Below are 12,581 nucleotides of genomic sequence, written 5' to 3'. Positions count from 1 at the left end.
CTAGGGGCATAAGAAAATATTTACATCATATCCTCATATTTTGCCCTGTACTTATTCTGACTTGTACTTGGATTTTCCAAAATAATATATTTTTTAATAATTAGTTTAGATTTGAAGATTTGTGTCAGACAGTGAATCATTTTGTGTTGATTTTAAACCATGTCCACTAGATGGAAGTGATGTACTCTGGTGTTAGCTCATGCTGTTAATTGCATAAAAAGTAATTTTTTTATTTATGCAGTTTTTTGATAGTGATAGTGTGTTTTTTTTGTTTTCTTTTCTAAAATTTGACTCATACAATTGTAATTCATTGTCTTGCTTACAATATCATAATACATTGCCATTTACTGAATTGTTAGCTGTGTATCTAGATGCCATTTTTTTATTGCTTATACACAGCCCCGATGCTTACAAACACTTTACTTTCACCTGCCACTCTGCAACACACATCCCATTCTTTATTCATTGTATCATTCACGTAACCCAGCAACCTGCCATATCTTACTCATACTGTATCCTAGCAACACATCCTATAGACTCAATTCATAGCTGCTACTGCTGCTGCTCTCCTCCTCCTCTTCCTCCTCTCCTCCTCTGGAGGCACTTTAGATTTGAAACTCATCCCAAAACCACTCATCCTTTTACTCTGAAAGAGTGAACGGCTTAGAACACATTACAGCTCATCCCACTGCTTTCAGACTCAACTCTGTTTTTTTGTAATAGAGACTGGAGCAACAGTACAAAATGAAGTCATTGTATTTAATCCTTTTTAGTATGTTCAGAAAATACAACAAAAATATATATATGTATATAAAACAATCATGATTAGGAATCAGTTTCTCCATTCTGCTGAGCATTTAACACTTTTATTATCCCAGCAGACATACCAACAAAGCAAAATACCAATTTAAAATAACATAAATTGTAAATTTATCATTGTCTGTATAAATTATACACCCCTTTCCCTTTATTCGGATGAACACTGAATTTTTTGGGCAATTATTTGGTGCATCCCTAACAGCTAGCAATAACCTCTCTAATAATCTCTTTCTCTGCCAGATGTCTCTGTTTAGATTGACGCCCTCAAACTTTCAGCTCTGCGCTGTCCTTCCCCTTCCCCCACAAACCTCAGATCTATTCATCCATTTATCCCCCCTCCCTCCCCCTTTCCAACCTTCCATCCCTCCCCCTATTTTATTTATCAGATCTACCACACTCGTTCAGCTCATCCTCCCCATCCTGAACATGGTAAAATGAGCTTATGAGTTCATTCCACTAAGACCAGTAACCCTTGTGGTTTATACTATAGTCACTAAAGCTGCACATTTCTGTACAATATACTATATACATTTACAGACTGAAAAAAACTCTGGCCTACAAAGCCAAAAACAAACCAGCTCCTTCCTACTTGATGGCAATGGACAAAGCCAGATCGGTACCAAGAGCTCTTAGAGCTTCCAGTACAGCTCAACTCGAAGCACCATCCCTCAAGACACACAGAAAACAAACATCCCGACTCTTCTCTGTGCTAGAGGACCAAGGTGGTGGAACAAACTTCCACTGGGTGCCAAGACAGTCACGGTTTACTAAAAAACTACAAAAAAATTCTCCTAGTGTTGTAAACATTATCAAGCTTTGTGTATCTCTTGATCCTAGTCTCTACAAACCAGCTACATTTGGTTCTCTCAGACCAAACTTGTCTCAAACCGCCTTCATTGAGTTTACAGTGCGGCCTACAGGACTAAAAGCAAAGTGGATTGTACTACTGGATACTCAGTTTGCCCAGTAAGAGAAATGTTACAATATATGATTTTCATATATTTCATAATAAGGAGCAGGAGTGGTCAGCACTAGGGTGGGAATCACAAGGGATCTCACAATACAATATGACATCACAAAACATTGCCCATGACAACAATGATATCATGACTTCCCATGTATCGAAGGAGGCATGTGCTAGTCTTCACCCATTCTGGTGTTGGGGCATTACCAGTGATGGGGGAGTCCTAATGAGTAGGTTGGATAATTGGCCGTGTAAATTGGGGAGAAATAGGATAAAAATTATAGAAAAATATACTCCTAAATAAACAAATACCTGGATTATTATGGTTATATGGGTGTCTGTTTTCAGAATTTGACAACAAATTGACAACAGTATTCTGCACTAAAGGTTTACCATATTCATTTGTTTAGTACCACAATGTGGAGTAACGAAGCAGAACTGTACCTTTAGTAGTAAAATATACATCAATATATTGTCCAACCCCTAGTCTGGACTGTTGTACCACATATATCACTACATTTACATAAAAAAAGGCACAGTAGTGCATCTTCCGACTTTCATTCTGCTTTATTTAAACACACCCACCATTAAACGCAAATTCTCACATCTATATCCCCCCACTATTTCATGCCCTTTCCTTTCTCCTCTCACCTACTTTCACACTTACTTTCCATCTGTCACTCTGCTTTCTGTTGACCTAGAACACTTTCCTCCTTCATCACTGTATAGGACACACAAACACATACAGTGCACACACACACAGAAACCTCTCAGTCTCACTGACCAACATACTTTATGCAACACTTAACACATGCATGTAAAATTATTATGAAGTGCTACCTTAGAGGAGGGCTCAGGTTTGCCCACACCTGTACACATTGTGAGGTGTTATCTTGTGAGGAAGTCTGAACACTGGCCAGTGTGATCATGGCAAGGCAAAATGAATTATCTGGGTGTAAGCAAGGTCTGATAGTGGGTGTCAGATAGATGGGACAAGAAACTAGTCCGATGTCCTATAACTAATCTCATCATAGTCAGTCTATAAAATGAGATTTTATTACTGAATATGGAATCAATTAAAATGGTGACAAAGTAAATTAACATACTGGAATTATTTGTTAGAAGATGTACAAATTGTGCTAGAGCAGAGATTCATATGGTTGACAACAATACTTAAATAAGCTGTTGATTTATTATTATTAACAGTCCCAAGTTTGCCAAGAAAACATTTCTCAACCATTATAACACCTCCACCAGTGTGGACTGTTGACACAAGGCAGGTTTGGTTAATGCATGTATGTTTGTTGTTGTTTGTATGTTGTTTGTTCCAAAATCTTATCCTACCATCTGTATGTTTCAGCAGAAACTCAGATTTATCAAACCAGACTACACCTTCAGTTTCCATCTTTAACTGCCCAGTTGTGGTGAGCTTTTGCCAACTGCAGCTTTAGCTGGTTGAGAGAAGTGGAAACTGGCATGGTTTTCTGCTGCTGTAGCCCATTCTGGCCCAAAGTTGGACATGATGTGCATTCTAAGATGCTTTTCAGCTCACCACAAAGGTACAGAATGGCTATCTGAGCAACTGTAGTCATTCTGTCAGCTCCAGCCAGTCTGGTCTTTCTCTGTTGATCTCTCTCATCAATAGGGTGTTCCATCTGCAGAACGGCCTAATTAATGGATGATGAGCAGACTCTAAAGACTGTAACGCTAAAAATCTCAGATGATCAGCAGTTTAAACATACTCAAACCTGCCAGTCTGGCGAACAACAGCCATGCCATACTCAAAATCCATGCAATCTCACAGAGAGATTAGCAGTATCAGGTCTGCTGTTTACGTGTCTGTACTCATTTTTGTGTTGCTTGTTTTGCTTGTTTTTTTTTGTTCTGACTGAAATTAAACCCAGTGCCCCAGTGATGCGTAGAGAACACCATCTGTTCATTTTTCTCTTCTCTCTCGTTCTCTCTCTCTCTCTCTCTCTCTCTCTCTCTCTCTCTCTCACACACACACACACACTTACAAATCCCACATGCTTCTTCAGTAGTACCCCATTTTTGTACATCCCATCCCAAAATACTGGATGGAGAACAATCATTCCACAGCAAAAAGAGTAGATTTGATTGCTGATTCCCAGAAACCGTCTAAAAAGCTTGCAGATCGGGAACATACCACATAGCATGACATGTCAAACATTTAGGCGTGATAGGCACTGCCTTGCATGTATGGCTTCCAGTCCAAAGAATTACATTTTCCTGTTGAAATTAATATGTTTATAATCTTCACGGTTTGTAGGTTAATCTCATGCAATATCATGATGATCTTAAGTTATATTTATGAGCCCATGATTACACATTACTCAGGGCAAAGTACTATTTCAACTAATACTACTACTAATATTACTACCAATACTACTACCGCAAATAGTAATATTATAAAACAGACACTGTAATAAAAAATTTTGAAATGTACAATAATAACAGCAGTATTGCTGAGTTATTTTGTATGTTAAAAAACTGCTCAGAGCAAATGAGGCACAGGTCTCAGGAGGACTCTAAAACTACACTAAGGCTGATTCTGTGAGAAGGCTGAGGAAGAAGATGACACAGAGTATTAGGAGGAAGGAATAGAAAGGTAATAGAAGACAAACGGAAGGATGAGAGAAGGGAGAATGAGATAGAGAATAGAAAAGTAGAGAGACTGGAGCCCAGGATGATCTAAGAGAGGTCAAACTTATATCACACTGGTAACAGGATTAATTACTGCCCTAACACTCTCTGTCCCCATGCTCAGCAATTCATACTCTCCTTCTTTCCTTTTGTTTTTTGCAGTTAAACAGTAATCGTATGCTCCTAAAGTATGTTTAACAGATGTATAATTAACAGATGTATAATCAACTATACATCTTCATATTACAACAAATCACTATGTAGTCATTTATATGGTGGTTGCTTCTGTTGTCAGTAGCTTGCTATAAAAAAAAAAAAAACAGGTTACAATATTATGCGGACTTGAACGACCACAGTGTAACTGATGCTTTGATACCATGGCCAACCACTCTGAGTACACGGACAACACTGACTGGCAGGAGTAATCCATGACTTCACAACAATCTAGTGATTTACTGAATCACTCAACTCTTTTAATTACACTTTTAATAAGTATGCAACACTATACAAAACACTAATCAAATGATCTTCTTTAAAATAATCTCTTATAACTCAACGCCACCACTAATGATAACCCTATACACATACACTAACCTACACATTCCATTTGCTTTAGCACACTGTTAATTAGGGCCCCCCAGAATTAACGTCATACTATATAACATACTATATCGTCACTGTTCAATTAAAATGTTGTCGATTTTTAGTTTACTACATAATTTGATAACACAAACTGTTCCTTACACTGTGCCAAAATTTCTCAATGAACAGACCAATAGAAATACTTCAGAATGACCTGAAATAAAATATTTTTACATTGACTTCCATTAAAAGAGTTTAGAAGGTTTTTTTCTCTTTCCAGTAAAGCTGCTGTTTTGGAGATACATATTTTCGGAAAGCAACAATATATAATATATAATAGTAATAATTATACTTGATTAGTAGGTAATGTTATTGTAAATGTTTACAGTAGAATCAAAGCAATTGATTACAATACCCTATTTCAGTAGATAATAACTGAAATATGCTATTTGATCTTATAAAATACATCTACGAGTAACTTGCGCCATATTTGTGCATTGTACCTTTTGAAACTTGCTGTCAGAACATTGCAATTCCAGGGTGTTGTATTGAAATGTCACTATTTGGTACATCTTTTTTTAAATGCCATAATCAGACTCAAAGGGCACAAACAGATTAAAAAGGAAATCTTTTTACGTTGGTTTTTAATAGATTTAAAACCTTTGGATGCACAAGACTTGAATGAACCAGACTTGAATGCACCAGATCTTGCACTCCTCTATAAAAACAAAGTATGCTGTAACAAACACATGCACACACACACCTATAGAGCAGCAAGGGCTTGAATGTCGAATGACCCAAGCCTTACAGTGTAAATGCCAACGAAAAACACATATGCACACAGATATATATATATATACACGCACACACACACACATAGACACAGTGGACTTACCCCTGGCAATGTCTTTTGCTCATGCAGAGCAGTCTGGGCTTTGAGGGCTGACTCCCGTGCACAGTATGTCAGAAAGGCACATCCTGTGAGAGAGAGAATTCATTTCAATGGAGTGTCCAGTCCACAGCAGTAATGTAATTACAGCAGCTGTAGCTACTACAGTTACTTTATGGATCGGTATTCTATTACACCACTTCTCATTGTTACTACAAGTTAATGTAACAAATATTAATGTTAGTTCACTATTACAGTGTAACTATTACAGTTACACTGTGGTTCACTATTACAACTACATTCTGATTAGGAGTTACAGTTTACCCATAATTCATGATTACAGTGACACTTTGGTTTAGCAATATGGCTACACTACAGTTCACTTTTACACCTACATCAAAATCTAGCCTTTTAAGTAAAATCATGGTTCTACAATTCAGTGTAACAGTTACACCACAATTCATTATTCCATTTACACTACAACTCAGTGTAACAATTATACCACAATTCATTATTACATTTACACTACAACTCAGTGTAACAATTACACCCCAAGTCACTATTACATTTACACAACAACCCTAGTATTCACTAGTCACTAGTATTCATTATTACATTTACAATACAACTCAGTGTAACAATTACACCCCAAGTCACTATTATTCATTATTACATTTACACCACAACTCAGTGTAACAATATCACCCCAAGTCACTATTATCCACTATTATCACATTGTTACAGCCAAACAGACCATTATTACATTTAAACTATGGTACTGCTGTACCACATTTTACGATAATGGTTACATTACGATTCAGAATTAAAAGTTTAACTAAAGTTCACTATTACAGTCACACTATAATTCAGTGTTAGAACTAACCCACAGTTTACTATTAAAATTACACTAAGATTCAGTGTTTCAGCTAACCAGCATAGATTTACACTTTATGCTTTGAAGTGTCAGTCCCTTTCAGAATGAGCCATTTAAGGGCTCTGTCAATTTTATGCAAATAAGCAGTTGCTAGCCACACCAAATAAGCGTTTACCACAGGTTACTGATAGCTTTTGGTAAACGGCAAAACACAAACAAGCTAGTTCATGCTTAAATGTGACAGAAGCATAAAAATCATTATTTGAGTTCTTACATTTCCCTCATCTGCTGACTTGCCAAAGAGTAGGCAGAGATCCCTCCATCAGACAAAGCCTGCTGACTAACCCCGCTGTGTATTATCAGAGGTTTTCAACCAAAAATACTGAAATGGTGAACCATTTAACTGATGTAGTGGGTGAGGCTCTGGTGGGGGTTGACAGATGAGAGGTGGTGCCAGGGTTTCCTTATTGTGATGTCACAGTAAGAGAGACATCCAAATGGCTCACAGAAGCAAATGATTCCTGATACCAAAATCTTTCAACTGATTCAAAAGAAATTGATGAATGGATTTTTTTGTTGCTTGGACTGTTTATAGCGGCAGTCAAGACCCAACAGGAAATACAAAAGCATGTAAAAAGTGAGTTTTGCATAATTTGTCACCTTTTAAGTTACACTATAGATAATTGCAACATTATTTTACAGTTAAATATTCAGAGTATACCTTGCTATTTCAGCACACTATTACAAACCCACCATAGTACATTATTATGGTAAACAAAGCAAGTTTTAATGTCAACTCATTACTGAAGATTCAACACAGCACATTATTATAGTTACTCAATTATTCTTATAGTTACACAACTCTCTTTAAGCAATTAGAGTTGCAGCTCAGGTCATTACTACTGATGCACCACAGCTCACTACTAAAATTACACCACAGCTCATTATTAATGCCACAGTACAGCTGATTATAGTTTACAACTCTACCCTGAGCTGCATATGAAATTGAACAGAGCTCATTACAACTAACAGCAATAAACTAGAGTAGGGTCTCACATACACAAAAAGCAGGAAGCTATCAGAAAGGCTTTATGTCCATTATAATGATGTGCATTCTTTATTTAGCCTACACTAACACGGCAGCCCCTCAGACATAGCTGTCTCTCTGTGTGTGTGTGTGTCTGTGTCTGTTGAAATGTCCCACAAATGGGCGAGAGGTTATTCACTGACCTGCTTCACAGCACACACTCAACCACAGCCACCTGCAGTTCCCCTCCTCCCCATTTCTGGATCTTTAGGACTAGAGCTAAACAGCAGACAAAGGCCTCCTTCACGCTCCTGTGCACGGGCAGACATTTGCAAAAGAAACTACTTCCACACACTGGAAGAAAAGCTCAGTAATGGAAATCCGGGATTCATACGAGGTGCCAGCCACCATGTAAACTTGCCTTGGCCTTAGTCATGGACACTGCATCTGATGGCTCAATCCCAGGCTGGACAGCATTCAGTGAGTGGTGCTTATCTCCCAATAACTGCACTCTGACTAAATCTCTTAAAGTATTGCACTACCTTATTTGCCTTTACCATATTGAAACACCCACCAATAGTCAAAAAAGTAAACCAGTTTAAAATGATCAAAAACCTAAGGCATAATCGTACTTGTATGGGCAGCTCAAGATGGTCAAGTTAACTAACAGCTTGTGTGAAAATATCCACACAAAAAATTCTAGATTTGATTTAAATCCTGTAAATCAACAGTGCAAAGATTTCAGTGTAGTGTGTAAGAGGGATGTAATGCTCCTGGCCCATCTTTTAATTGCATTAATCCCAAAAAGTGATCCAGCTCAAGAACAGCTTTGGCTAGTAACTGATTTCAGATTATCTAAGACGAAGCTGGTTGAGCCGCTGATCGTTCAGATGGAAACATACCACACACTGGTAAGCTAACTTGTTAAACAGCTCTTCACCAATATATTGTACGTTGTATGAATTAAATTTTGGTCACACTTTTGGTCATGTTGGTTGTCTAGCTTGGTAATGCAAGCTAATCTGATTGAGCAGTTTAGTTAGGGTGGTCAACCAGCATGACCACTAGAATGACTAAGATGATTGACCATGGTTATAGTGATCAACCAGTGTGGTCAAGTCCACTCTATTAGACACTCCCTCCTAGCTGGTCCACCTCGTAGGTGTAAAGTCAGAGACAGAAGCTCATCTGTTGACGTATAGTTTGTGTTGGTCATCCTCTAGTCCTTCATCAGTGGTCACAGGATGCTGTAGACAGGACACTGCTGGAAGACTATTCTCAGCCTAAAAGACTGAGAGTTTAAAAACTCCAGCACAGCACTGCTGTGTCTGATCCACTCGTACCACAAAATAACACACCACTACCGTGTCAGTTTATTGCAGTCCTGAGAATGACTCACCACCCAAATAAAAACCTGATTATTGGAAAACAGGGTGAAAGGTGAGACTATTACTAGAAGGACTACAATCTGTAATTACAGAACTACAAAGGGCTTCAATATGCTCAGCAGAGCTGAAAAAAATAATAATGGGTGTAAAAAACGAATGTTATGCTTGATTAGTGTATTTATCACTGTTCTGTACTATTCTAATTAGATGTTTTTCGTCCTTACTGTTGTAGTCTTTCTAATTACTTTCTTTACAAGCCTGTCACCAGACTACTAGTAGTTACACTCATTAACCCCCTTTTCCCTCCGTCAGTGTTTCAAGGTATCCCATCATTCTGCTCTGATAGTTTCAGCACCCTGAAAAGTCACAGTACCTTTGTGCATGCCGGTGTATTTATCCTTGATCACTGTCAGCTCATAGATTTTCCCAAACTGCTCAAAGATGGGCTTGAGGTCCTTCTCCTCCAGATTCCTTGGGATCTGCCCGATGAAGAGCTTTATTGCGTCGGCCTCCTTCATTGGGACGGTGGAGAGAAAAGTAGCGAAACCCCCGGATCACGACACCACAACAGCAGAAATTAAGGACGAGGTTGGTGAAAACTGTATGTGTCTGTGGAGAAGATAGAGTTAAATATGAATTATAATATGCATGTATTACAGCACAATACCGAAAGTGTCAAAAGTAGAGCATTAAATAGACTGTTGTTCAAGAAATATTAGACGTAAGAAAAATGTTCCTGAATACAGAGACAGAGAAACAATAAAACAAAGGCACTTACATTTGCCAATCATCACAACAATTATGCAAATAATATTACGCCATTAAAGGCAATCATGGCGTCTATCACGCCTCAGATTTCCACAGAGTAATGACATTACTTCATAATTACCTCAATGCTGTGTTCCTCTAGAGCCGGCTGCAAGAGACACAGAAAGAATCACACATTTATTCAGATGCAGAGGGGGTGCACTTCCTTTGTTTAACCCGTGCAGGGAACAGAGTGCCTAGAGGAGGAGGAGGAGGAGGAGTGTCTTTGTCTGCCTTGGTTAACATACAAGTCACAGGCACACTATATATATATATATATATATATATACACATATATACATTTGTGGATTTCATCATTCACACAAAAACTACAAATCTTCATAACAGCAATAATAAAAACTATAAATCATAATAAAAACCTCCTAAATTTTGGAGCATTTCTATTGGTCCACACATAACATTTTGAGATAATGTAAATGCAAAGACATATACTAATATGCATGCTACGTATATGCAGAGTAAGCTTATATAGGTTGTATACTGTAGACATATTTATGTATATATGCTGATTAGAGAGTATGTGTTTGTAGTATATGTGTAGTGTAGTTGTGTATATAGAATGTTTTAGTGTATGTGTACATATAGTATGTGGCTGGCATATGTGTAGTGCATGTATAGGCTATATACAGCTCTGGAAAAAAATAAGAGACCACTTCAATTTCTGAATCAGTTTATCTGATTTTGCTATTTATAGCTATACGTTTGAGTAAAATGAACATTGTTGTTTTAATTTAAAAACTACGGACAACATTTCTCCCAAATACCAAATAAAAATATTGTCATTTAGAGCATTTATTTGCAGAAAATGAGAAATCTATGAAATAACATGAAAGATTCAGAGCTTTCAGACCTCAAATAATGCAAAGAAAACAAGTTCATTTTCGTAAAGTTTTAAGACTTCAGAAATCAATATTTGGTGGAATAACCCTGGTTTTTAAATTACAGTTTTCATGCATCTTGGTATGTTCTCCTCCACCTGTCTTACACACTGCTTTTGGATAACTTTATGCCACTCCTGGTGCAAAGATTTAAGCAGTTCAGCTTGGTTTGATGGCTTGTGATCATCCATCTTCCTCTTGATTATTTTCCTGAGGTTTTCAATTTGATAAAATCAAATAAACTCATCATTTTTAGGTGGTCTCTTTTTTTCTTTTATTCCAGAGCTGTATGTGAGTTGTGTGTATATGTATGCTATTATATATGTAGTGTAACTAGCCTATATTAGCTGTATATATATATATATATATATATATATATATATATATATATATATATATATATATATATATATATATAGTGCATGTGTTTCTATATGCTGTATATAGTGTACGTGTAATGTATGTGTATATATACAGGCAGACACATAAATATAACATATAGAATTAATACACAAGCACACACAGCATAGAACCTATACACAGGCAGACACACACACGCCACATATACAGGCTGCACATGTACATAATGTACGTGTAGATATATCACACTCACACTCACACACACGCGCGCGCGCACAGGCTACACACATAATAAACACACCCACACCACGGTGAGTGAGTGGTGCTAACCGAACCGTACCCAGTCCTGCCGCTCGTGCCCAGTTTTTAGTGAATGGTTGTGGAGGTGGTGAGGAGTGTGTATCGGTGTTGTCTCCCTCTAAACGCGCTCAGCTCCTCAGTGCTCCTCTATCTTCAGCCTCACAGGTCGGCTGGTGTGTGTTCTCATCCCCCCGGGCTCCTTCAGCGCTGTTAACACACCCGGCTCTGCTCACTGAACACTTTCAGCCTCTCACACACCCTTACACACCTTCACACACGCACACACTCACGCCAGCAGTGATATTCCTGCCTTCAGTAGCTACACTTCCCTCCTCCTGACTGTCCCCTTCCCTCTCCTTCTCTTCAGCTGTTGACTGGTCGTGATGTAGCCGCCAGGGACCGTCGACAATCAACACACTCAAAACACCACGAAAAATAAATACACCCACGTTGTGTCTGCTTTCCCTGCACTTCCATCGCGATGTGTATTTTATAGTGTCGTCTATCAAGAGTTGTGTATGTAATGTAGAAACACATGCGTGTTGGTTTTGACGTTATTGTTAGTTTTCGTTTTTTAAATGCCAGTATAATTTGAGTTGGTCCCTGACATGCTGAACCACAGAACCTCCCATTGTTCTTGCCGAGAGCTCTGGCCGTGGTGCTGAAGACCTCTCTCTCTGTCTCCCTCTTTATCTCTCTCTCACTCACACACACACATGAAAAAAATAGGACATCTTATGAAAACCTTTAGAAAAAATATTCTGAAGGGTCAACACCACCCAAAATCTAAAGCTATCACCAGGCACACCAAAACACCAAACCCTAAAGCTCCTAGCACATCAACTGGCACACCAACAAGCACAGCAAGCAGCACCCCCCCCCCCCCCCCCCCCAAAGCTGCCATCACCCAAACCAACATCCCAAATTTTAAAGTAGCAGTCCCCACAGCACCTGGCACATCCGACTACAGCTGGCACTTAAATGGGCACATCTTAAAACAGTGGGCAC

The 12,581-nt window shown here is 38.3% G+C and overlaps 1 protein-coding gene across 4 annotated transcripts in view; it reads right to left on the bottom strand.

Annotated features, from left to right (window-relative positions):
• Positions 1–11,938, bottom strand: part of celf3b (cugbp, Elav-like family member 3b) — a 30,064-nt gene extending 18,126 nt beyond the window's left edge. For 3 of the 4 annotated variants that reach the window (XM_007254522.4, XM_007254524.4, XM_007254525.4), the window contains exons 1-4: positions 11,614–11,938; positions 10,097–10,123; positions 9,581–9,816; positions 5,925–6,007 (exon numbers count right to left, since the gene is read on the bottom strand). In XM_007254522.4, the coding sequence (XP_007254584.2) occupies positions 5,925–6,007; positions 9,581–9,725 (228 nt within the window). In that variant the 5' untranslated portion in view covers positions 9,726–9,816; positions 10,097–10,123; positions 11,614–11,938. Of the gene's footprint in view, positions 1–5,924; positions 6,008–9,580; positions 9,817–10,096; positions 10,212–11,613 lie in introns of all 4 variants that reach the window. The other variant, XM_049480027.1, reaches the window with a different exon arrangement.
• Positions 11,939–12,581: the final 643 nt, after the last annotated feature.

This window comes from Astyanax mexicanus, chromosome 6 (genome assembly GCF_023375975.1).
Source record: "Astyanax mexicanus isolate ESR-SI-001 chromosome 6, AstMex3_surface, whole genome shotgun sequence".
NCBI classification, from domain to species: Eukaryota; Metazoa; Chordata; class Actinopteri; order Characiformes; family Acestrorhamphidae; genus Astyanax; species Astyanax mexicanus.
This window is presented reverse-complemented; position numbering and strand designations above follow the sequence as displayed.